At 39.0% G+C, this 27,487-nt stretch overlaps 1 protein-coding gene across 25 annotated transcripts in view; it reads left to right on the top strand.

Moving 5' to 3' along the window:
* Positions 1 to 27,487, top strand: part of ABI3BP (ABI family member 3 binding protein) — a 238,082-nt gene that overhangs the window by 204,827 nt on the left and 5,768 nt on the right. For all 25 annotated transcript variants that reach the window (XM_046659530.1, XM_046659526.1, XM_046659531.1 and 22 more), the window contains 2 exons: positions 6,018 to 6,227; positions 10,886 to 10,994. In XM_046659530.1, coding sequence (XP_046515486.1) covers positions 6,018 to 6,227; positions 10,886 to 10,994 — 319 coding nt within the window. The remainder of the gene's footprint in view (positions 1 to 6,017; positions 6,228 to 10,885; positions 10,995 to 27,487) is intronic.

The following is a 27,487-nucleotide window of genomic DNA, read 5'->3' as shown; positions in this document are numbered from 1 at the left end:
AGAGGTATCATATAATATAGAGCCCAGTATTCCCTTTTGTAAAATTTTTTTCTGAAGTATAAAATTTGATACATTTTAACATATGTATACACCCGTGAAACCATCATCATAATCAAGATAATGAATACATGCGCTGCCTCCAAAAGTGTCATCAGGAACCTTTACCATCCCTCCCTCTCACCCCTCCAACCCAACCTCTCATCCGTAGGTAACCGCAGATCTGCCACACTATAGATGAGTGTGCATTTTGTGGACTTTTACATAAGGAAAAAATACAGTATGAACTCTTTTTTGGTCTGGTTTCTTTCACTCAGCATAATTATTTGGAGATTCATCCACATTGCTACATGTTTCAATAGTCCATTCCTTTTTATTGCTGACTAGTAGTCTATTGTATGGATATATAATAATTTACTTGTTAAACTTGTTCACGACATTTGGGTTGTTTCTAACTTTCTTACATTACCGATAAAGCTGCTATGACCATTCACGTACAAGTCTTTGCGTAGACGTGTGCTTTCATTCCTTTTGGACAAATGCCTACGAGGAGAATGGCTAGATCATGTGTAAGTGTATATTTAACATTGTAAGAAACTGCCAAACTGTCTTCCACAGTGTACAGTTTTACCTTTCTGTCAGCAGTGTATGACAGTTCTAGTTCCTTCTTGTCTTTGCCAACACTTGGCATGGTCAGTCTTTTTAATTTCAACCATTTTAATAGGCATGTAATAATATCTGATTGTGATTTTATCTCGCATATCTCTAATGACTAAGGATGCCGAACATCTTTTCATGTCCCTATTTGTCACCTGTATGTCTTTTTGGGTGTGTCCAAAATTTTTGTCCTTTTATTTTTAATGGAGTTGCTTGTTTTCTTATTGTTGAATTTTGAGAGTCTATATTTTCTGGATAGAACTTTTTTATATACATGCTTTACAAATATTTCTTTCCCAGTGTGTGTCTTCTCTTTTTAATTTTAATGAAGCTCAGTTTATTAATTTGGTTTTTTACACATTATATTTTTGGTGTTGTATTTAAGAAATCATTGATTGATCAGATGTCAAAAAGACCTCCTCTGTTTCCTTCTAGAAGTTTCTCCTCCATTTCCTTCTAGAGGTTTTCTACTTTTACATTTGGGTCTATGATCCATATTAAGTCAAATTTTGTATATTATACAGGTATGACTCCAAATTCATTTTCTTGCCTATGGATATCCAACTGTTCCCCCAACAAAATTTGTTGAAAAAACTATTCTTTCTCTACTCAATTTCATTTGTACCTTTGTCAAAATTCAATTGTCCATAAATATGTGGAACTGTTTTTGGGCTCTCTAGTCTATTCCATTGATCTCTTTATCTACATTTACATCGATACCACAGAGTCTGAATTACTGTGGTGTTATAATAAGTGCTGCATTCAGTTTGTGTTAATCCTCCAACATTGTTCTTATTTTTCAAAGTTGTTTTGGCAATTCTGGGTCTTTTATATGTCCATCTGAATTTTAGAATCAGCTTGTCAATGTCTGAAGAAAAAATAACCTGTTTAGATTTTTGTTAGAATTGCATTGCATCTATAGGTCAACTGGGAGAAATTGACAGCTGTACAATGCTGAGTCTTCCTACCTGTGAACATGCTATATCTTAGTATTTAGTTCTTTAATTTCTTTTCCACTGTTTTGTAGTTTTCAGTATACAGAAAACCATAAAAGTAATATTATTTCAATTTCCAGTTGTTCATTGCTAATGATTATTGTACAATGATCTTGTATCCTGCAACCTTACAAAACTCAGTAGCTTTTTTGTAGATCCATTGGATTTTCTACATGCGGAGTCATGTCATCTGAGAGCAGAGTCTTACTTCTTCCTTTCCAACTTGGGTGCCTTTTTCTTGCCTTATTGTACTGACTAGAGCCTCCAGTAAAATATCGAAGAGAAATAGTGAGGATGGACATCCTTTCCTTTTTCCTGATTTTATGGAAAGCATTCAGCATTCAGTCTTTCACCATTAAGCGTGATGTCACCTGGAGGTTTTTCATAGATGCCCTTTATTGGCTTGAGAAAGTACCTTTCTATTCCTACTTTGGTGAGAATTGTTATCAGAAATGAATGCTAGATTATGTCTAATGATTTTTCTGCCTTTTTTGAGATGATTACATGGGTTTTCTTTTTCAGTTTGTTAATATGATAAAGTAATTGTTTTTGAATTTTAAACTAACTTTGCATTGCAAGAACAGACTCTATTTGATCGTAATGTATTCTTATTTTAATATGTTGTTGGATTTAATTTGCTAAAATTTTATTTAGAGTTGTATTTAATGAATGATATTGCGCCATAGTTTTCTGTCCTTGTAATGTCTAAGTCAAGTTTTATTATCAGAACAACGCTGAACTCTCCTCTTCAGTTTTCTAGAAGAGTTTAGAGTTGGCATTGCTTCTTCCCTAAGTGTTTAGTAGTATTTACCAGTGAAGCCATCTGAGCTTAGCATTCTCTTTGCAGGATTTTACATATAATTAGATTTCTTTAATAGGCATAGGGCTATTCAGAATATATTTTCTTCCCTAGAGAGCTTTAGTACTTTTTGTCTTTCAAGTTACTAGTCCATTTCATCTAAGTTGTCAAATTTATTGGCATTAAGTTGTTCACAATATTCTCTTATTATCATTTTAATATCTGTAGAATCTGTAGTGATGTCACCTCTCTCATTCCTGCTGTTGATAATGTGTGCCTTGTTCCTCTTTTGCCTAATCAGTCTGACTGTAGGTTTATCAATCCTTTTGCTCTAATGAAGACGTCAACTTTTTGTTTCATCCATTTTGTCTATTTTTTCCGTTTCATTTATTTTTACTCTGATCTTTATTATTTTCTTCTGCTTAATTTGGGTTTAATTTGCTTTTCTAATTTCTTAAGGCAGAGTATGAGCTCATTGATTTGAGACCTCTCTTCTTTTGTAATATGGCATTTAATGCTACAAATTTTTCCCTTGATATTACATAAGCAACATCCAAAAATTTTTAATATATTGTGCTTTAATTTTCACTCTGTTCAAAATATTTTTTAATTTCCCTTTTGATTTCTTCTTTGACTCATTGATTATTTAGAAGTGTGTTGTTTAATTTCCAAATACTTTGAGGCTTTCTGGAGATCAGTCTGTTACTGATTTCTAATATAACACCATTGTTTTCAGATACTCTGTATTACTTGAATCCTTTTAAATTTACTGAGAAATTTTTTATGGCCCAGAATATGGTCTATCTCAGCATATGTTCTGTGTGTACTTGAAAAGAATGTGTATTCTGCTGTTCTTAAGTGGGATGTTGTAGTCTGCTAGGACTGCAACCACAAAATACCACAGACTCAGTGGCTTAAACAACAGAACTTTATTTTCTCACAATTCTAGAAGCCAGAAGTCTGAGATGAAGGTGTCAGCAGGTGTGGTTTCTCCTGAGGCCTCTCTCCCTGGCTTGCAGATGGCCACCTTCTTGCTGTTTCTCCAGGTGGTCTTTCCTCTGTGGGCACGCCTCCCTGGTCTCTTTCTCTAAGGACACCAGTCATAGTGGATCAGGGCCCCACCCTTATGACCTCATTTACCTTTAATTACCTCTTTCAAGGCCCTATCTCCAACTACTGTCTTATTGGGAGTTAGGGCTTCAACATAGGAATTTTCAGAAAACATAATTCTGACCATAACAAGTGTTCTGTAAATGTTGATTAGCTCACGTTGCTTGTTGTATTGGGCAATTTTTTTTCATCCTTAGTGATTTTCTGTCTACTTGTTCTATCAACTAATGCGAGCAGATTACTGAGATCTCTGGCTGTAGCTGTGCATTTATTCCTACTTGCAGCTCTATCGGTTTTTGCTACATGCACATTTAAGGTCTGAGTTCAGGTATAGATCTAAATTACTTAACATTGGAATAAACTCCTGATGACTTGACCCTTCATCATTATGAAATGGCATTTTGTGCTTATAGTAATATTCTTTGCCCTGAAGTCTATTTTGTTGATATTTATATGTCCACTCAAGCTTTCTTGCGATGAATGTTATCATGGTCTCTCCTCTTTTCATCCTTTTACTCTTAGCTGATTAGCCTCTGTATATTTAAAATATGTCTCTTCTGGGCATCATATAGTTAGGCCTTGCTTTTTTATCCAATCTAACAATCTTGCCTTGTTCTTAGAACCTTACATTTAACACGACTAATGACATGGTCAGGTATAAATCTGTCATTGTCTTGCTATTTGTTTTCCATTCGTCTCATCTATTCTTTGTTCCCTCTTTCCCTCTTTTTCAGCCTTCTTTTCGGTTGAGTGTTTTTAGGATTCCGTTTTATCTTTTCCATTGCCTTGTTAGTCTAACGCTTTGTTTTGTATCTTAGTGATGGTTTTGGGGTTCATGGGAAGCGTCCTAACCTGCCACAGTCTACTACCAGTGTGTTCTACACCTTCACAGTAGTGTAAGAGCTTGACGTTGTATAGCGGCTTTGCTCTCCCAGCCTTGGGGCTATTGTTGTTACACATTTTACTTTTACCTGTTATATACATCACATTAAATTGTCATTATTTTTGTTCAAACAGTAAATTATCTTTTAGAGAAAATTAAATAATAAGAAAAATATTGTGTCTATTTCCCTATAGAGTTGCTGTGTCCCGTGCTCTACCTCCCTCTGTGTGGATCCATATTTCCATCCAGCATCATTTTCCTTCTGCCTAAGGGACTTCAATCTGCTTGTAGTGTGGGTCTACTATTTATGAGTTCTTTCAGCTTTTATATATCTAAAAATTATTTTGCTCTTTTTTTTTTAAAGATGCCTTCACTAGTTACAGAATTCTAGATGTCAAGTTCTTGTCTTTCAGTTTTGACAGGCGTTGCTCCACTGCTTCCTCACCTCCGTTCTTCCAATGAGGAAGCTGCTCAGTCCTTATCTTTGTTCTTCTATATGTATGTCTTTTTTCTCTGCCTCCTTTAAAGATTTTCTCTATATCGCTGGTTTTGAGAAACTTGATTTCGATTGGTGTCATTTCTTCATGTTTGTTGTGCCCCTAGACACAACCCTCTGGGGTTTTAGAGGTTTTATCAAATTTGTAAAAATTTTGACCATTATTTCTTCAAATATTTTTTTCTGCCTCCCCTTCTCTACTCAGATAGTAAAATTACATGTATATCCTACTGCTTGAAGTTGTCCCACAACTCACTAATGCCCTGTTCATTATTTTTAATTCTTTCTTTCTCTCCATTTGGGTTTTCAGTAGTCTTTATTATCGTGTCTTTAAGTTTGCTGATCTTTTGTTCTGCAATATCATATCTGTGTTAATCTCCTCCAGTATTTTGCATCTTATGCATTTTAGTTTTCATCTCTAGAAATTTGATTTGGGTCTTTTTTTTATATCTTTCCTGTCTTATTTTTGACCACGTGGTCAAACTGTGGATAATAACTGTTTTATTGTCCTTGTCGGATGTTGTAACATCTGTGCAAGTTCTAGGTTGGTTTCAAATGATTTAATTTTCTCCTCATTATGGGTAATATTTTCCTCTCAATTTCATCTTTTGGGTGCTGGATATGCCTTTTATTCCTAAAATATTCTTGAATTTTGTTCTGGGGTGCAGTTACATTACTTGAAACCACTTGATCCCTTTGAGTCTGGCTTTTAGGATTTATTAGGTGGGACCAGAACTATATTTACTCCCCACTACTGAGGTAAGACTCTTTTGAGTATTCTTTCCAATGCTGCATGAATTAAGAGGTTTAAACCATGCTCAGGGGGACCAAATTCCTTGTGGATATTAGCATAAGCTAAATGTACTTAGAAAAGTAATTCAACAACCACGTCCACATCATGTATCCCAGAAAGAGGAGTCTGGATTTTCACAAGCGTGAACCATCTACATCACTGCTTTCATCCATCTGTTTACAATGTGAGACTCAATGTCCTCAAACAGGTAATTATATTTATGAATTCACCTCCACCTTCTTTACAAGCTCAAAGCATGCTAAATGTCAATGCCCCCTCTCTTTTAGGTCCTCATGTGCGATACATCCAGAAGCCTGACAACAGACCCTGCTCCATCACTGACTCTGTCAAACGGTTCCCCAAAGAGGAGGCGACTGAGGGGAATGCCACCAGCCCACCACAAAACCCACCCACCAACCTCACCGTGGTCACTGTGGAAGGGTGCCCCTCATTTGTCATCCTGGACTGGGATAAGCCACTAAATGACACTGTCACTGGTAAGATCGTGCATGAGGACTGTTGCTGCGCTAGGAAGCTTTGACAATGCAGTGCAGTGGGAGTGTGGAACCTCAGTCAAACTACGGCCAGCGAGGCCTGTCTCAGGAGCAGTGAGTCCTAGCAGAGTTCCGCTATCCCTGTAGCACGTTATTGTCACAAGTGTCATATGATGGGAAAAGGTCATCTTTGTCCTCGTTATGGGCTCCCTGTTAATGGAGCAGATCTCTGAAGTTGCATTCTTTTCATCTCCTCTGAACTCTTTATCACAATGTGAAGATATATCCAGTCTTTTCATTACCAAGAAAACTACAGCTAATACGCGAGAAGTTGCCGCTGCTGATGATATTGAAACCCGTTTTCCTTTCACCAACCCAATTTCTAGATGGACATAGAACTTTGAAACAGGCTAAAGGTTATTTCAATCATTTTAGGAAAAATTTTTTTAAAATTCTATTTCTGGTCGGTTTTCTACTCATCTCAGGAAATTTTGATTCTGCTATCACCCACCCAATTCCTCTAAAAGTGACTGTGAAAAATAAGATGCTGTGAGTCACTCTCTGAATTTGTGATGTGGGAATTGAATTCTCCCTAGTGAACACGACAGTCAAAGTAGAGAGGAGGGGATGAGACTAACGTCCTAGGTCAGCTGGAAGCCAGAGCAGATCGCGTGAGTAGGCCACGTTCCTGCGGCCCAAGTCCCTGCCTGTGCCTGGGTGGGCAGACAGAGACCAGGAGACCCATCAAGAGGCTGTGGGGCAGAGGAGAGACCAGGAAACAGGGCCAGAGAGGGAGGGGAGACTCGGGATCTGGCCAAAACATTTCTATGAATAAAGGAGAAAACAGCAGCTGTTTCTCCTCAGACAAAACCGTTTGGTCTGGGCAATTTCCCGTGCAAGCAGCTTAGCTTTGCTTAGCTGGCTTTTTCTTTTCTTTTTTTTTTTTAACCATATTTTGTGAATTTCCTATCTCATGTGAAGCTTGCCTTTGTTTTGAGGAAGAACCAGCCACTGCCCATGGTTCCTGGGGATTTGCTTAGTCCTGCTTCTTTACTTGGGACCATGCCAGCAGGTGCTACCATCCCAATATCTAAATCAGTCTCTAAGTATTGATTATCTACATGTACCAAAAAGTTCAAAACTCTCAATCCATATACTGTGCCACTAAGGAGTCTCTGTGATAGTCTGAGGCTTAGTTCTCACAAAACCAAATGATCTATAAAATTTAATTTGCCTTGAAGATGTAGGACATCAGGTTGAAATTGGTTAACCTGTATCTAATAATCGAATACATCCAATACATATTCATTTGGATATGTCGGGAATATCTGATTCAATTTTTTAAAGCAGAAGGATTTTTCTTTCTGGTTCATCATGTAACATTTTTTAAACTATATAAACTTTTAATCTCAAAGAATCATGACTAGGGTATACTTTATCCATCTAACCAATTACTTTTGTAACATTGTTACTAAACGTTAATGGACTGCCTGAGATCCTTCACAAGATCGTGGACTTGTAATAACAATTTTCATGGATAAGGATCACATCTCTTTAGCTGTAATATTTTCTAAATAGAAATAAGTCTATTTTTAACCATTGCTCATCACCTCGTCTAATTTAGATGTTGGACCATATGCCCTAATGGTCTGTTCTAATTTTCTATTTTTGTTTATTTTTAGTGTTACATTAAATACCACTTGATTTCAGGTGTAATCTCTTATAAACCAGCAGCTCAGATAATACAGGGATTAATTCTCATATCATTGCATGTGGTTTTGCAAGAAAGGATTGAGAAAGAAAACAAAAAGAGAGTGAAATATACTCTTCATTCCCCAAGTTGGCTTCTGTCACTAATCATTCTTTTCACTGACAGGCACATGTTCATCTCCAGAAAATGCATCCAAATTCAGTTGTTTCTACATGTCCCTTCTACACTAAAGTAGAAATAGGTGCACCAAAGAAATTGGTCATAGCCTGGGCCCTTGGACAACTTAAAGTTGTTAGTTCTAAGGTGTTGCTCTCTGAGGTGTCCAGAGCATGCTGGGACAGACTGAAACCCCAGACCAGCTGTATTCTGGATATGCAACCTGGTATATGATTGGCCTCACTGAACTTTCCTTATAATAATAATAATAATAATTCCCATTGTGATCAATTTATCACGAGGATAAAATGAAACAGAGGATTTGAATGTGCAGCATAAATTAGAAGCTGTTCAATGAACTTTGTCAGTAACAGCAATAGCGGGACTGGAGAGAGCAGAATCACCTTTATTGTTTTCATGTTCTGTTGACCAACTCTGATGTTCTCAATCCTTGTCATAAATAACTTTTTCTGTTAAATGAATTATCTCATAATAGGGCAATAAAACCTTCTGAGGGGGGAGAAAAGACCATTTATTCAGCGTTAGTTCTTTATAGATTTCCGCATGTCTTTACTGTTAACGAAATTATAAACAAAATCCCATATTTTAAAATAAGAAATATGGATATATAGTTGAGGGGCTATCTTTACCTTCTGAAATATATTCAGGATTGTCTACAAATATCCATTCCAAGCATTAATATTCCATTTTTATAATGTTGGTGGGTTTATGAAAAAGCTATTATCACTTTAAAGCATTAAAAATAAAAGATATTTTTACAAAGTCCAAGAACATACATTCAAAAACTAGAATTCTGAGAGAAATTCTAGATATCTTTTTAATTATGAAGGTAAAAACTTCCAGATCCATTTTGAAAACTCTGATCCTTCGGGACAAAAATAGTATTAAACTGACATTTCAAACTTGAGTCAAAAGAAAATTAGAGAAGATGTGCAATGAGAGTTTCAAGGACTAAAAGGCCGGGATGATGTGAAGAAGAATACCCCACAGTGGATGAGGGAGTCCAAGCCAAAGATGTTTCTGAAGGTCGTTGTTTTCATATATAACCAACTGGAATGTCCTAGAAACTCTTCTCTTGGTAACTGAGCAGCACTCCAATCTTTCCAGTTGGAATCTTTCAAATGCTTATAACCCTGTTTTCAAAACATAACTCAGGGATAATAAGAGATAATAAAATCAACAGTAATAATAGGCACCACATGTTGAGCAAAGTGCTACTAAGCACTTTCCATATGTTCCTCATTTAATCCCCACAAGCTACACTACGAATAGATATTACTGACATTTTACAGATGGGAAAACTGAGACTGAGATCAAGGCACGTGGCTGAGTCTCTCTCTTTCCATTAAGCCGTGCGTTTTTTAAAAATCCATTTTACTTCCATTTTAACTACTCCCATCGTTTTCTAGTAAGTATCCATTCACAGCTGAGGAAAAGATATAAAATGGACATATTTGAATTGAGGATCCTCCCCCGCCCTCCCTTTCCACCCTCTGTTAAAATGGAAAGCCAACCGAGAGAGAGGTTGGGAACTGAAGGAGGCCGAGTGCTTTACTGGCTGCGCTCATGTGTCCTGATGCAGTGGGTGTCGCCTTCCAGTTTAATTTTGAATTTTTGGAAGGATGAGCATACGAAATTATTCAGAAAGAGTCGTGGTCCTTTTGTGATTTTTAAAATATACCATTAAAAATCCTTCCCAAATTAAAATTGGTGATGATGAGTCTCCCTGAGTTCTGCTGTAGATTCATTTTTATTACCAATGTGCATCTCTTCCCTTTGGTCTCTGCGCTGACAGCAGAATCCCCAGCCACCTACAGCTCCTTGCAGCCTTCTCGACTCCCTCACTCCCACCACCAGCTGTTTCCTCATGTCGTTGGAGCTGATTTTGAGTGGGGTTTTATTGTTTGCTTGTTGTTTTTTGTTTGGTTTTTTAATCCTCTGTATGATCTTGTCACATGCATTAAACTAAATCCCAACTGAGGGCAGGGAAGACCAATTAACAAATTCTTAAATTATATTCTCTTATTCTGAAAGTCTTGCTCTTTTGGTTAGCCCTGCGAGTTCAGAGAAACGTGCCTGTAAGTGAAATTCATGCAGATCTCTATGCAGATTTTAAGGGTGTGATTTTTTTTTTAAATACAAGGGTAATTATCAAGGGTATATGTAAGCACATCTATACAACTTGTGTAACTTATGTAAGCAATGGTAGAAAAATACCGTAATTCTATAGTTCCAAATAATGAACTCTAGGAAAGATTGGTTCATTATGTGGTTAACTGTTCTCTGCTGCTATGGTTTTGAACTCGAGAAGTTTTGTGCAGCAGTACACGTATTTGGGGGCCTTTTCCCCAGTTATTCTGCAAAGCCCCACTGAGCAGGAAAAGCCCCACTCCTCACACAGCGCTTTCTCCGCACTGCGCTTCCCAATGGTGGCAGGCTATCTGCCCTACCCAACAAAGCCATAGGTCACCAGGAGCTAAAGCTGCTTCAGGAGGGTCATTGGTCTTCACAGTCACCAGGCCTTCCTGCTCCGGGAAAGGGAAAGCAGAAATTCAACGCAACTCCCAAATAAACTTCCAATAAGCTTTGGGAGCTTCGTCATCCACTATCTGCCCATTGGGAAACTGCTAATGTGTAAGATCAATACGTCTCTAGAACTGAGATCAGAGTTGCTCACTTTCATGAGAGTGACTCTATTATGCTATTTGCCTCAAGAACAACTCAATTAGCTGGACCATAAAGACAAGTATCTATTGTCTTTTTCACTTTGCAGAATATGAAGTTATATCCAGAGAAAATGGGACATTCAGTGGGAAGAACAAGTCCGTTCAAGTTACAAATCAAACCTTCTCCACAGTAGAAAATCTAAAACCTGACACAAGGTAAGCCACCACTGCTATGACAGGTGGACTCTGAGAGGGCAAAGGTCATAACAAAGGGATGAAATGCCATCCTCTCCTCTGTCTGAAGGGAGGGTCTAGTTTGCACGTCATTCTTCGGCTTCCTGTACCCAGCACTAGATACCTCTAGAGTCATGGTTTGCAAATGTGCAAGTTATTGGTGGGGATACAAGAGCCAACAAGACGGTCTTGTGAGTTCACAGTGTAGTTGGGAACATTGAAAAATAGGTGTTAATACCAAATGTTGATATCAAATACCAAAATTTAGAGAAGGAAAAGTGTATGGACCAGAGACAACTGGAGCATGCAGGATGCAAACTAGATTTGAAGCACAGAAGAATTTGGCTGGCGTGCTGGAGAGGGGAGGGCAAGAACTGAAAGCCATGTGGCAGATGTAGGTGAAAGTTTGTAATAGCTAGTACTTACGACAACTGCAGACTGGTTCCAGACCAGCAATCCTTTTTCTTTTTTTTGTGAGGAAGATTGTTGCTGAGCTAACATCTATGCCAATCTTCCTCTGTTTTATGTGGGACGCTGCCACAGCATGGCTTGATGGGTGGTGCTAGGTCCATGCCCAGGATCCAAACCTGCAAACCCAGGGCCACCAAAGTAGAACACATGAACTTAACCAGTACGCCACTGGGCCAGCCCCTCAGCAATCCTCTTTTGAGTCTTTTTACCATGCAAATGAGAATAGATTTTTGGAAATAGAAATATGTAATATTAGCATTGTTCTATATGAGCAACTTTTCCTGGCATCCCTTACGACACATTGATACCAGATTGTTTACATTGCTGTATAGTTTTGTGATTCCTTTTTAAATCTAAAATACCTCATCTCTTATCAGTTCATTTTATTGTTTCAAGAAAAGTAAGGGCCTTATACATTTCTAGAAATCTAGTAAAGAAGGATTTTTTTGTTTTGTTTTGGTTTTGTTTTACATGGCTAAACCATCAAATTTATTGCTCAAGGAGATTCTCAAATGGCTGCCACCAAGCCTTGCCTTGACAAAGCCATCGCACTGAATCCACTGCTGGACTAAATTTCACTGTCTGTGCAAAGTCACTTTCTTCCTCAAACTCTAAAATGCAGCTTGATAAACTGTCTGTGCTTTCACTAAAAACAAAACAAAAATTTGACATCTTAAATTACAGTACACTAAGTGACATAGATCAATTTTCAGAGGGACACAACTAGGAATTTTATCAGATTGAATATTCTGTAGCTTGATCAAGTTCCTCTGTGCAGGAAAAGACCAGCAGAGGTGAAGACAAACCCCAGCAGCTAAAGTTTCTTTCGTAGGTCTTACTTCTTATGCCTTTCATTGGCATCGATTGATTGAAGTGAGCTGGGTATTGATTGTGACCCCAAAGAGCCTATTGGCTCTGACAGAAGGAAGACTTTTCTGATCTTTTCAAGGGAAAAGGAAGCATCTAATTCCTTATAAGAGGTTTACTGTGTATAGCCCGTAGTCCTATACTGCAAAAATAACACTTTCCTGCAAGCGTTTTTTTTTCTTTAAAGTTCTCTATTTTGAGCTGTAATATGGAAAATTTTGCACCTGCTAATTTTCTTAAAGGATTTAAGTTAGCCAAAATAAGCATACATTTCAGTAAAAGCCCATTTGATGATCTTGGTTCTGTTTCCAGAACCAAGGGAGAGAGCCTATGTTTATCATACTATACTTTAAGGAAAGAGTAAAAGAGAAAAGGTAATTTAATTTGGACTTTTTAATAGGCAGATTTGGGCTTATAGAACTTGTAGGGTTTTCCTCTTCAGTTTCCTGCTTTTTGTTCCACCAAATAAAAAGTGAGCTGTGCATACACAGAAGGTACATGGAAAGGCCTTCGATTTCTAAATGTTCATCGTGCTCCTTTATCAGGCTGTCCTCAGCTCTTCTCACAGTGCTCCGATCAGCTCATGATCAGAAGTAGAACACAGTTACTCCAGAGACATTTTAAACCTCATTTGTTTGTAAAAGGTTTGCATTTCCATTCAGCTAACGTTTACTAAGCGCCAACTATGTGCTGAGCAGTGCTTGGTGGTGTGGCTGCAGACACGCACAACTGTGACGCCTGCCCGTGAGGAGCCTGAGGCCAGCGGGGCAGGCAGTTCATAACCCATTATTCTGTACCAAGTGCTGGGAGCACTGGTAGAAGTCTGCACAGGGGCGATGAGCCTGGAGTAGGCGGCCCTCCACAAAGTCTGGAGAAATCAGGAGAAGCTTCCTGGAGAGGATGACACCCAGGCCGAGGCTTGGAGGATGAGTAGGAAGGAGCGAGGGGACTGTGGTGGGGAGGAATGTCAGAGCAGCACGTGTGGGTGCCGAGGCCCCAGCGGCATGGCTGTGCACCGTGCCCAGCCGGCTGCCTTCCCCAGTGTGGTGGGCAAAAATTTTTTGAGCTGAAATATTAAAATTATGTGTTGAAACCCCTATTAGTCAACATAGTTTAATGAATTAAGGAAGAATAAAGTGAAGTCAAATTATTTAAGTTAATTTGAGATTTCTGAAGCCTGAAAGTACCTGGGGAAGAAAACTAATACCCATGAAGCAAGTGGAGAGCATCCCAAGTCAGCATAAGAGACCAGGCCAGGGCAGGACTCCCACCCCGGCTCTGCAACTGAGAAGAGGAGAGAAGGCCTCGGGGAATCCTTGAGACTGGAACTTGACAGGAAAGGATAGGATGGAATGGGACAGGCTGGCAAGAAAAGAGAGAACAACAGTATTGTTTTTCCAAATCAAATCCATGTGCACAACGTAGGTGAAATGCAAGTCGTTTTCAAAGCTACTACTGACAGCAGGCTGCAGCCACAATCATAAAATGATGAGTTCCCAAATTTAGATCTGTCGGCTTTTCGATGCAAGCTTTCTTCATACTATCTTACACTGTTAAGGCAGGTTTCTTTCCTGGCCCAACCATGATCCAAGATTAATGCTAACAAAAGACACACCGTAAAATAAAGAGGAAGTGTGTACAGGATGCGGTGACCTGGTGTTTTTTATTACCTGTAAAGAATGACTTCAGTCACATTGCAATGCTTGCAGAAATTTTTGAATCAAAATATTTGGTAAAATTAAATTCCCCAAATAGGGAAACTTTGAATTACAGCTGTTAAAATTCCCTCATGAGGTTCTAGAATTCCCTTTATGAAAAGCTGGAAGATAATAACTTCTGAAAGAATTACCATAGCTTTATTCAAATTCTAGGAGACACGCAATTTACTTTAGTACCATCTTCATCATTTGTCCTGACTGAAAAACACGCGATCTAAACACAGGTGATAATCATTCCACACCTGTACAGGTGTGGAAGAGCTCGGCGTTAGACCATTTAACCCGGGAGAATTGAGGCAGAGAAAATTGACCTACAGAGCTTGTTGGGTTAAAATTTCTAAGTGTTCACACTATACCAAAAAGACAGAGGACTGGACTACCCTTTCCTTCTCACCGTGTATGCCAACCTTCTCCCTGCCTGTTTTTACGACTTCGTCAGGTTTTTAGCTACTCTGTGGAAGCTCGAGAAACAGCCCCCAGGAAGGGACCATCCAGCAGCTGTGGTGCTGCTGGCGGAGTGCAGCTGCTCACCTGGAGTGAGCTGTTTCTGACGGCAGAGAGCGGACTGCACGGCTGCCCGGGGCACCTGAGCGCAGCTCCCAAGGCGGCACAGCGGGGCCCACCGCAGCCCTGCAGTGGGCTCTCGTCACACGTGTGCACAGGGAAGAGGGCTCTTGTAGGGAGCCAGAACTGTTTAGTCATGTGGAGCTGAAGAGATCTATTAACCGAGGCAAACTGCTGTGGCCCAAGCCCGCCTCTTCCTTTGGAGGACCCCTCTCTCCCCCTACTCTTAAAATACAAAGAAAATTAGAGATGTTGGTATCCAGCCGAATTTGTACCCATCTAGCCCACTCCCCGATATTTATTTTCCACTTAATTTTTCCCCATGAAACTTCAATGTGTGGCTCTTGTGGAACTAAAAGAAAAATATCAAGAAGAGCCTCTCCTATCTGGAGCCCACCACTTTGTTTGCAAAGACCCCTGTGATTGCTTTCAGTTCTGTGAACAGAAGAACGGAGGAAGTATATGACGCAAGCCATAAGTCTTGCACCACTGCTTAAAGGGACAGGAAGCGTGGACTACTTATCTCCAAGTCTCTCCCAGCTCTAAAAGGATGTCGCCTTATGATATCTGAAGCCATGCACAGAATCAGGGGGAAAACTGGAACTGAAAATAAAACCAAAACCCAGCTCAGTCTTACAGCAAGTAGAGTTGTCCTGGTAAACCATTTGCCTTTGAATCTACGTCTGTGGTCTGCAATTTGCTTTCAGACCAGTTGCTTTTAGCACACATTTGGATAATCCACTGATGGGCCAGGTTGCTCTCGATGAACTCGGGCGATAGGTATGGACACACACAATCGCTGTACACCAAAAAAGCCTTTTATCTCCCTCTTCTCTTCAAATGAGCCCGTGTCTCTCCTTGCTTGACTGAAAAAGTGAAGAGTCCACTGTGTGTGCCAGACTTACATGTGGCCCAGCAATTTCCTATGGAAAATGTACTCTGTCTGGTAATTAAGATAAATCAAGCTCCCTTAACGAGCCCAGGGACTTCTACTGTCCTCTGTGGCTGGGGAGGATTCTGGAGAACCGTTCTTCCTCTGAGACTGAACCTGCCGAGGTTTCCTGTAGCTGACAGCAAAGATAGTTGGGGACTATTGTTTATGTTGTTTGATTTAATAAAATCGTGGCACTAAAAATAAAATGGAATAGATGCAGCCACTTCTTATGAAATGTAAATCTGGCGAACAAAACAGGAGTGTGGAATAGCCATCACGCCCTTACGCATGGTGCTTTTGTGAAATCCTGGTCTCTGCAGACTGTGTATTAGCTTTTCAACATCTCCTCTCATGGGCTCCATAGAAAGGAGTAAAATAAGCTGCTGGCGCATTAGGCGTTTTATTTAGTTTTATTGTAGGTGTGGGCAGCAGAACAACGGCTTCCTCATTAAAGAAGGAACAGATTTAGTGGATTGCTCAGTTTTGCAACTTTTCTTTAGGCAAAAGTACGGCTGAGCACACAGAACTCCGCTAGTCCATAAAGGGGGCACTGCTTCCTTCACATCCCCACATTCTCTTCCTGGCTCTTCACTCAGAATTCCTTGGGCTCTAGGGCGAGGGTGCCAGAAACCCATAGCAACACCATAGAATTAGAGTGCTGCCCACATCTGGGATTTCTGTGTCCCCCACAGAATGGGAGACACAGGAAGCGCCCTGAAAGACCTTCTAGGCAGCTGGTCGATGATGATGCCTCCTCTCGCTCTGCTCCTCTCCCTGCTGTCCCTGATCAGCACGTATTTTGTCCTCTCAGTATCCCCACAGCTCTGCCCTTTTGCTCCTTATCTGTATGCCCAGTCAGCACAACGTCTGCGTGTGGCAGTGTCCAGAAGTGCTTACCCAGTCCTGCAGTGTCCACGGAGCCCTGCTTGATGAGATTTCTTTTTCCCTGTTCAAGAGCCTCTTCCTCTTTTTCTCTTATTCCACTTTTCCATTTCTCTCCCTCTGACTGAAGCCACACTTGAATGGGGCTCAACTATTACAAGAGTACACTAGGGGCAAAATTAGCCAACCAAACAATTCAAGCCAACAAATAGCTACAGGGTGGCCTTGCTACAGGAAAAGCAGGCTGCTGGAGGTTTCTGAGGCTTTTGTTAGAGTGAAAACCAGCTTTTGAAATCAATGACAGTGTGTAACTGAGAAGTTCATCAAATAACGAAGAACACAGTCCAGCTCTACATTACGGGCAAGAGTAGAGGGAACCGGTTATAGAGGAAAGAGGCCAGAGGTGGGAGATGACAGACTCTGCCCTAAGCACCCGGAGGCCAGTCAGCCCGTCTCAGGCGGAACCCTGCAGGTTCTTCTGTCTCTGACAGTTTTGCTGTTGAGTACAGATCCCACTATTTGAAATCCTAGTTTTTCACTTTTCTGTGAATTGATATTTGATTCTTATGCTGGTTTTCACAATTGTTCTCAAACTCTGCCCTCTACTTTATTACCCCACGCCTCTGGGATAATGCCTTAGGGATTTCTAGACTCTTCATGGAAATCTTAGAACTTTCTTTTTTCTTAGCCCATGAAGCTGTTTTGATGGCAGGCAGAAAAATTCAACCGCTACATTTTCATTCTTCCCAGTAACCATTGGCTGTGCCCTCATTATAACCTGTACAACCACAAGAGCAAGATGTGGCATAAAGAGTTCTGCCTGGAGAGTTCCAGGGCAGCGTTTGTCAAATCCCCTTATAATAGACGCACCTAATAAAAACCTCTGGAGATATAAATATACTACTAGAGAACATTTACGATCACTTACTATGTGCCAGGCACCTTGCTTTTTACAGACATTATCGAACCCTCACAAAAATCTCTGATACTTTTATACCCTTATAAGGTTATAATTACTATAATTAATAGTATCCTCAAATAATATTATTACCCTCATTTTTATATGTGAGGAAATGAGGCCCATAGAGTTTACCTTAAAGTGACACACCAGCAGCTGGGACCCCAGGTCTTTCTGGCTGCAGAGTACGTGACTTCACCACGGCTCCAGGCGGCCTCCTGATCAGGGGCTCCGAAGATGGTTTTTGTTTGCGTCCAGACCTGCCCCGGCCAAACCAGGTGGGGCATTCTGCCAGTGCTGTCACTCACTTGGCTGGTCCTCCGTGAGACCCACAGGCATGACTGCAGTTGTCACCTGGACTGCATTCCATGTAGATGCTCGTCTTGATGAATTTTAAATTTAATTTCCCTTTCATCAGATGGACACATACATGGATTTTAACTCAAATACTACAAAGCAGTTCACTCTTGTTCCTAAATTCTGTTTCCCAGAAGCAACCAATGTCTATTATTGTATTCTTTTTTCCAGCTTTATTGAGGTATAATTGACAAATAAAATTGTAAGATATTTAAAGTGTACAACAGGATGATTTGATGCAGGTGTACACTGTGAAAAGATTACCGCCACTGAGTTCATTAACACATCCGTCACCTTGTATATTTACTTTTTTATTTTTTGGTAAGAACATTCAAGTTCTGCTTTCCTAGAAAATTTCGATTATACAATACAGTGTTATTGACTATGGTCACCATGTTGCACGCTAGATCCTCAGACCTATTTATCCCATAACTGAAAGTTTGTACCCTTTCACCCACCATTATTTCTCCCAAACCCAGCCTCTGGCAACTACTTTTCTACTCCCTGTTTTTATGAGTTTGACTTTTTCTTAATTCTTTTTTTCTTTTTTAGATTTCACATGTAAGTGATACCATGCAGTATTTTTCTTTCTTGTCTGCCTTATTTCACTGAGCACAATGCATTCCAGGTTCATCCATGTTATCACAAATGACAGGATCTCCTTCTTTTTTAAAGCTAAATAGTATTCCTGTGTGTGTGTGTGTATGGGGGGGATGTATGTGTGTGTGTGTGTTTATATATATATCACTTTTCTTTATCCATTCATCTGTCAATGGACACTTAGGTTGTTTCCATGTCTTGGCCAGTGTGAATAATGCTGCTATGAACATGGGAATACAGACATCTCTTCAAGATAATGATTCATTTCCTTTGGATATAGACCCAGAAGTGGGATTGCTGGATTATATGGTAGTTCTATTTTTAATTTCTTGAGGAACCTCCATACTGTTTTCCAGAGTGTCTGCACCAGTTTACATTCCCACCAACAATGCACAAAGGTTTCCTTTTCTCCCCATCCTCACCAGAATTTGCCATCTCTTATCTTCTTGATAATAGCCATCCTAACAGCTATGAGGTGCTATCTCATTGTAATTTTGATTTGCATCTCCCTGATGGTTAGTGATGTTGAGCACCTTTTCCTGTTCCTGTTGGCCATCTGTATATCTTCTTTGGAAAAATGTCTATTCACGTGAGTTACCCGATTTTAACTGTTATTTCCTTTTTTGCTATTGAGTTGTATGAGTTCCTTATATATTTTAGATTTTAACCCCTTATCACATATGTGATTTGCAAATATTTTCTCCCATTCTGTAGGTAGTCTTTTCATCTTGTTGATGGTTTCCTTTGCTGAGCAGAAGCTTTTTAGTTTGATGTAGTCCACTTGATTACTTTTGCTTTTGTTGTCTTTGCTTTTGATGTCAAATCCAAAAAAAATCATTGCAAAGACTGAAGTCAAGGAACTTACTCCCTATGTTTTCTTCAAGGAGTTTTATGGTTTCAGGTCTTATGTTCAAGTCTTTAACCGATTTTGAGTTGATTTTTGTGGTATAAGATAGAGGTACAGTATCATTCTTTCGCATGTGGCTGTCCAGTTTTCCAAACACCATTTATTCGAGAAACTGTCTTTTCCCCATTGTATATTCTTGGCTCCTCTATTATAAATTAATTGACCATGTGTGCATGGGTTTATTTCTGGGTTCTCTATTCTGCTCCATTGATCTCTGTGTCTGTTTTTATGCCAATATCGCACTGTTTTGTTTACCATGGCTTTGTAATGTAGTTTGAAATCAGGGAGTGTGATGTCTTCAGCTTTGTTCTTTTGCTCAACATTGGTTTGGCTGAATATTCAGGGTCTTTCGTGGTTTCACATGAGTTTTAGAATTGTTTTTTCTATTTCTGTAAAAAATGTCATTGGGATTTTGGTAGGGATTGCATTGAATCTTTAGATCGCTTTGGGTAGTATGACTATTTTAACAATATTAATTCTTCCAACCTGTGAACATGCAATATCTTTCCATTTATTTGTGTCTTCTTCAATTTCTTTCATTAATATCTTATGATTTTCAGTGTACAGATCTTTCACCTCCTTGGTTAAATTTATTCCTAAGTATTTTATTCTTTTCAAGGCAATTATAAATGGGACTGTTTTCTTAATTTCTCTTTCTGATAGTTTGTGTTGGTGTATAGAAGCACAACAAATTTTTGTATATTGATTTTGTATCCTGCAACTTTACTGAATTTGTTTACTAGTTCTAACAGTTATTTGGCGGAGTCTTTAGAGTTTTCTATATATACTATCATGACATCTGCAAATAGAGACAATTTTACTTCTCCCTTTCCAATTTGGATGCCTTTTATTTCTTTTTCTTGTATAACTGCTCCAGCTAGGAGTTCCATTACTATGTTGAATAAAAGTGGTGAGAGTGGGCATCCTCGTCTTATTCCTGACCTTAGAAGTTTTCATCTTTTCACCCTTGAGTATGAAGTTAGCTGTGGACTTCTCATATATGGCCTTGATTATGTTGAGGTATGTTCCCTCTATGCCCAATTTGTTGAGAGTTTTTATCAGGAAACTATGTTGAATTTTGTCAAGCACTTTCCTGCACCTGTCACGATCATATAGATGATTATATGATTTTTATCCCTCATGTTGTTAAGGTGGTGCATCATACTGATTGATTTGCAGATGTTGAACTATCTTTGCATGCCTGGAATGAGTCCCACTTGATCTGGTGTATGACCCTTTTAATGTATTGTTGAACTGTTCGCTAATATTTTGTTGAGGATTTTTGCATCTATGTTCATCAGGAATATCAGCCTGTAATTTTCTTTTCTTGGAGTTTTCTTGTCTGGCTTGATATCGGGGTAATGCTGACCTCGTAAAATGAGTTTGAGAGTGTCCCCTCATCTTCAATCTATTGGAAGAGTTCAAGAAGCATTGGCATTAATTCTTCTTTAAATGTTTAGTAGGATTCACCAGTGAAAACTCCTGGCCCTGGGCTTTCTTTGTTTGGAGGTTTTTGATTATATTGGTTCAATCTCTTTACTCCTTGGTCTGTTCAGATTATTTATTTCTTCATGATTCAGTCTTGGTAGGTTGTATGTTTCTAGGAATTTATTTATTTCTTCTAGGTTGCATAATTTGTTGGCCTCTAATTGTTCATAGTAGTCTCTTATGATCCTTTGTATTTCTATGGTTATCAGCTGTGATGTCTCCTCTTTCATTTCTGATTTTATGTATTTGAGACTTCTCTCTTTTTGTTTCGTTACTTTAGCTAAAGGTTTGTCAACTTTATCTTTTCAAAAAGCAAGCTGTTAGTTTTGTCAATCTTTTCTATTGTTTTCCTGACCTCTATTTCATTTATTTCTGCTCTGATGTTTGTTATTTCCTTCCTTCTACTAACTTTGGACTTTGTTCTTCTTTTTGTAGTTCCTTGAGGTGTAAAGTTAGGTTGTTTGATTTGATTTCTTTCTTTTTTCTGAACATAGGCATTTATCCACTGTAAACTTCACTCCTAGAATTGCTTTTGCTACATCCCATAAGTTTTTGTATGTTGTATTTCCATTTTCATTGTTTCAAGATATTTTTTGATTGTTCTCTTGATTTCCTCTTTGACCCACTGGTTTTTTAGTGGCATATTGCTTAATCTCCACATATTTGTGAATTTTCCAGTTTTATTCTTGTAATTGATTTCTAATTTCTTATCATTGTAGTCAGAAGAGATGCTTGATATGATCTTAATTTTCTTAAGTTTATTAAGACTTGTTTTATGGCCTAACGTAGGATCTATCCTGAAGAATGTTCCATGTGTACTTGAGAAGAATATGTACTTTGCTGCTGTTGGGTGGAAAGTTCTGTATATGTCTGTAAGGTCCATCTGTACATGTTAGATCTAACATGTAGTTGAAGTCCAATGTTTCCTTATTAAATTTCTGTCTGGATGATCTATCCAACGATGAAAGTAGAGTATTAACGTCCCCGGCTATTACTGCATTGCTGCCTATTTCGCCCTTCAAATCTGTTGATATTTGCTTTATATGTTAAAGTGCTCCTATGTTGAGTACATAAGTATTTACAAGTGTTATAGACTCTTGATGAATTGACCCCTTTATCATTATATAATGACCTTCTTTGACAGTCTTTAATGACAGTCTTTGGCTTAAAGTCTATTTTGTCTGATATAAGTATAGGTACTCCTGCTGTCTTTCAGTTTCCATCTGAATGGAATCTTTTCCATCCCTTCACTTTCAGTCTATGTGTGTCCTTAAAGCTAAAATGAGTCTCTTGTAGGCAGTATATACTTGGGGTCTTGTTTTTTTATTCATTCAGCCACTCCATGTCTTTTGATTGGAGAATTCAATCTATTTACATTTAAAGTAATTAGTGATTGGTATGGACTTACTATTGCCCTTTTGTTCATTGTTTCCCGGTTGTTTTGTAATTCCTTTGTTCCTTTCTTCCTCTCTTTCTCTCTTTCTTTGTGATTTGATGATTTTCTGTAGTGGTATGCTCTGATTCCTTTCTCTTTTTCTTTGTGTATCTACTATAGGTTATTACTGTGTGGTTATCATGAGGCTTATATAAAACATCTTATATTTATAACAATCTCTTTTAAGATAACAGTTTAACTTCAAACACATACAAAAGTTCTACGTTTTTACACTTCCCCTCCACATTTTGTTTTTGATGTCACAGTTTACATATTTTTACATTTTGTATCCATTAACAAATTATTGTGGTAGTTATAGTTATCTTTAATACTTTTGTCTTTTAACTTCCACATTGGAGTTATTAGTGATTTACTCACCATGATTACAACATTATAATATTCTGAATTTAACTATATTTACCTTTATCATGGAGTTGTATACTTTCATATGTTTTCCTGTCACTAACTAGCATCCTTTTGTTTCAGCTTGAAGAACTCTCTTTAACATTTCTTGTAAGGCTGGTATAGTGGTGCTGAGCTCCTTGAGCTTTTGTTTGTCTGGGAAAACCTTTCTCTCTCCTTCAATTCTGAAGGACAACTTTACTGGGTAGTTTTTTTATTTCAGCACTTTGAAATATATCATGCCACTCCCTTCTGGCCTGAAACTTTCTGCTGAAAAATCTGCTGATATTCTTATCAAGTTATCTTATCTACAAGTGCCATTGTATGTAACAAGTTGCTTTTCCCCTGTTGCTCTTAAGATTCTCTCCTTAACTTTTGACAACTTAATTATAATTAATGTGGGTCTCTGATAATTATTGTGGGTCTCATGGTGTGGGTCTCTTTGGATTCTATTCTGGTCTTCCTGGATCTGGATGTCTGTTTCTTTCTTCAGGTTAGGGAAATTTTCAGACACTATTTTTTGGACTAAGCTCTCCGCCTGTCTGTCTTCTCCTTCTGAGACTCCGATGATGCATATCTTGGTCCATCTGATGGTCCCTTATGTCCCATATGTGTCCCTTAAGTCATCTTCACTCTTTTCATTATTCTTTTTGCTCCTCAGATTAGATCAGTTCCACTGCCCTGTCTCCATCTTTGCTGACCCCTTCTTCCACTTGATCCAGTCTCATGTTGAACTCCTCTAATGAATTTTTCAGTTCAGTTATTGTATTCTTCAGCTGTGTTTTCTGTTTGGCACTTTTTTATATTTTCTCTTTGTGAAATTCTCACTTTGTTCATGTATTGTTCTCCTCACCTTGGTGAGCATCTTAACTGTTGTTTTGAACTCTCATAAGGCAAATCACTTATGTCCATTTCATCAAGATCTGTTTGAAATCTCTATGGAGATTTCTCTTGTCCTTTTGCTTGGAACAGATTCCCCTGTTTCTTCCTTTTCCTTGACTCTGTGTTGGATTCTGCATATTAGATAAACAGTCACCTGGCCCCCTTGACAGAACAATCTCATGTATAAAATGAACCTCTTCAATCAGCCCAGCCTGAGCTCCAGTTTTCTCTCAACCCTCTGTGATTGTCTAAACCACCTTCTTTGTTCTTAGTGGCTCCCAGTAGTCAAGGGTATGCCAAAAGCCATCAGAGTCCCAAAGGGGGCAGGATCACAATCAGCACTTAGATGCAGACTGATTATCAGCTGAACCCTCAGGTAGCAGCTGGGAAATTATGTAGCTAAGCCCCTTCCAGGGAGACAGCAGGAGATGGGAATTTTTGCCTGCTCCGTCTGTGGTGGGTCCAGGATTTAGCTGTGTGTGGGGAGGGGGTGCTCCTGCATCCATTAAGAACTGCTTCCTTATTTGCTATAGTCCTGTGGGTATGAATGCAAGCCCCAGTGGATCTCAGAGCCAGGCAATCTGCAAAGCTGAGGCACCACCATTTGCACAAATTACTTCCAGGGAGATACCAGTGACTTGGTTTTATTATTGGAATGGGCTGGAAGGAAGGAGAGGGCAGGGAAGGTATCCACTTCCCAGTCTCTGGGGAAGATCACAGCCAGCCCTTAGATACGTGCTAAACTTGGAAGCCTCTCCCTCAGGTAGCAGCTTTTAACATTTGCAGAAAAAAACTCTTCCAGGGGAAGACTGGGAGACGGGCATTTTTGCTGCTCCTTCTGCGCTGAGCCCTGTTTGTTCCATGTATTTGTTTATGGCGACATCTCCTGGAATCCCTTACCATCATCTTTTGCCTCTCTCCTATGCTGAATCTCCTAATTCCTGCATCCCACGTCTTCCTTGTTTACTCTCTCATTTTGTGGCATTTCTTGAGAAATTTGTCTTGAGAAAAGGTTATGGAAGAAAATATTTTTGAGCCCTTACATGCCTGAAAATATCCTTGTTTTACTCTGATACTGTTGTTTAGCTAGAGAAAGATTTTCGGGTAAAATGAAGACTTTAGAAGGTGTTTTCCATTTTTTCTAACTTCCAGTGCTGCTAAGAAGTCAAATGTCGTTCTGATTCTGGATCCTTTGAATGGGACCTGTTTTCTTCTTATAAAACCTTTCAGATCTTGTCTTTATCCCAGTGATCTGAAATTTTTCAACTTGTGTGCTTTGGTTAGTCTTTTTTTTTTTTTTTTCATTTTGCTGGGCAAACATTAGGCTTTTTCAGTCTGGAAACCCACGTCTTTCAGTTCTGGGAAATTGCATAATTTCTAGGATACTTTTCTATCCTCCTTTCTCCTCCTCTCTCTTCGAGGACCTACTAGTTGGGTATCGCATTCTCTGGAAAAACCCTCTGATTTCCTTATGTTCTCTCATTCTTCATCTCTGACTTTTTGCACTAGTATTTGTAAAATTTCCTTAACTTTAGCATCCAATCCTTCTATTTAAAGATTTACTCATCCTATACGTTTTGTTTTAAATGCCTTTCTTGTCCTCTATGAAATTTTTAAACAGCATCCTATGCTGTCTCCTATGGACAATCAATATTTTCTCCGAGACGTTACTCTCCTAGACCTCCAGTGTCATAAATCTTGTGAGAAAATGTGTTCTTGGGAAAGGCTTTGCCACTTCAAATATTTTCTGTTCATATAAGGTTTAATCCACCAAAAACATGTGCTTTTTAGTTCCCATGCTGTTAATTAAACTTAGTTTAAAATGATTTCTTCAAAACTTGTCAAGTTCATAAAATGTTGGCCAAAAAAACCCCCAGAAAAAGTAGCTTATGAATATCTATGATGGAGCTGAAGTAAAAATAACTGAAATAAAAAGACATGGAGATGATTCCAGCAATCAGACTTGGCCAAGGCACAGGGCTTTTGGCAACGTCCTGGAATTTGGAATGCATCCCCCCCAGAATCAAAGTCCAGATGCCTGGGATTTCTTTTTTCCATTTTCAGTTTACCACAGTGGGTTTTTGTTTCTGTTCTTTTTTTTAAGGTTATCAGGCCTCTGAGCAAGAACTTAATCTCTAGAAAATATTCCATGTTAAAATACCCCACATATATGCAGTTTATTTAAATGAGTGACACGGGTGGTTTTATATCGGCATTCTCTTATTGCAAATTATAATAGCACCTTCCATCAGTTGATTAGTGAACAAAAATGCTTTGATGGGCAGTCTCTCACTACAAATACCCCGCAAGTTTTAATTCCTCATTTCACAAAGTTCAGAAGTTTGGAAAGCAAAGACAGTAATAGTAGAGTGGTTAAGAGCCTCGTTGATCTTAACTGAAAAGTAGGATACCTGTCTCTTGGGGTTTGTGTGTGTCTTGCATTGCTTTATTTGTGTAGAGCGATTAATGTGTCTGATACATAGGAAGCACTCAAAAAGTAGTTGCCATTGTTGTAAAATGCTAGAATCTATCTTCTTATAGATTCTAGAGAGTTTTAACACAATGCCTCAGTAGTCAAGAATGTCGCTCCTCGAGCCCCAGAAAGTTCTCCTGTTATTGTTCACATGGTAGCCTCTGCACCAAACCGAGAGCTGTTACCCTTCTATCTTTCACTAGTTTATAAAATATCTATCTATTGTGTGTTCTGCATTCTTATTCAATTACAAACTTCTTAAAAATGGGAATTACCTCCTCAAAGCCTGTACAAATTTGAGACTTACAATCCTATCAGATGACTCACTAGCTTTACATTCAAAATTACTTCCCTGCTAAGTGTGCTACTGAAAGGAACTCTTAGTTTCAGTCAAGCAGCAAATAGCTTTACTATTTGAATTTAAAAGGATTTGCCAGACAGGCCCCATGGCTCAGTGCTTAAGTTCTCTCGCTCTGCTTCAGCGCCCCAGGGTTTCGCCGGTTCAGATCTTGGGTGTGGACATGGGCACTGCTCATCAGGCCATGCTGAGGCGGCGTCCCACATAGCACAACCAGAGGCACTCACAGCTAGAATATACAGCGATGTACTGGGGCGCTTTGGGGAGAAGAAGAAGAAAGAAAAAAGAAGATTGGCAACAGATGTTAGCTCAGCTGCCAATCTTTAAAATAAATAAATAAATAAATAAAAGGATTTGCTCCACCTAAGCATGCTATGAATGAAATTTGTCAAATATTACATAGCAATTTACTGCATAATTCTTAAGGATAGAATCAAACATACGCCAAGGAATCTGGATTTATTTTGTGTTTTGTTTTTTAACGTAAAGAGTTAAGGCCTGGCTTGTATGAATCTGGAAAAAGAGATGTCCGTCTTCGTGCCCATGCTCTTCATGAGGCACCACTACCATGCCCCTATTCTGGACAGACCATAGAAGACCGGAGTTCCAGGAGCTAGAACCAGGAAGTCTTTGCAACAAAATATGTCCATGTGCATCTGCTCCCACAGTTTAGTAATTCGCAAGCGTCAGTGGGCACAGGATTCACCTCAGGAACTTGTTACAAATTCCTACCGGGACCCCCCCCTCAAAAACCGACTCAGTGTAGCCAGGCTGGAGCCAGAAACCTGCATTTAAGGCAAACTTTCCCCACGATAACTCTGTCACGTGATGCCAACATAGGCAGTTTGAACCCCACGATGAGGAACACGGCCTAAGTCTAAGGCTACATGTACTCAAGTTTGGGATCATAAGGAATAAAAGGGAACTGCTTTGCCCAGAAAGTAGCCGAAATATTTGAAGGAAACTGAGGGTCCTTGTTGCTGTAATTAGCCTGGGTCCACCACATACCTCTTTCCTATACATCCATTACTAACTTGCCCAGGTATTTCTACTAATTTGGAGTTTTTAAAAGACAACTACTTTTTTATTGACTTAGTCCTTTTCTTATACAAAACATTAGACAAGCTGTTTGGAAAGTAAAATTAAAGAATTCTTTTTTCCTCAAGCTGCTTCTAAACA

This window comes from Equus quagga, chromosome 4, assembly GCF_021613505.1.
Source record: "Equus quagga isolate Etosha38 chromosome 4, UCLA_HA_Equagga_1.0, whole genome shotgun sequence".
Lineage (NCBI taxonomy): Eukaryota > Metazoa > Chordata > Mammalia > Perissodactyla > Equidae > Equus > Equus quagga.
Note: the sequence above shows the minus strand (reverse complement) of the source record. Positions and strands in the feature narration are given on the sequence as shown.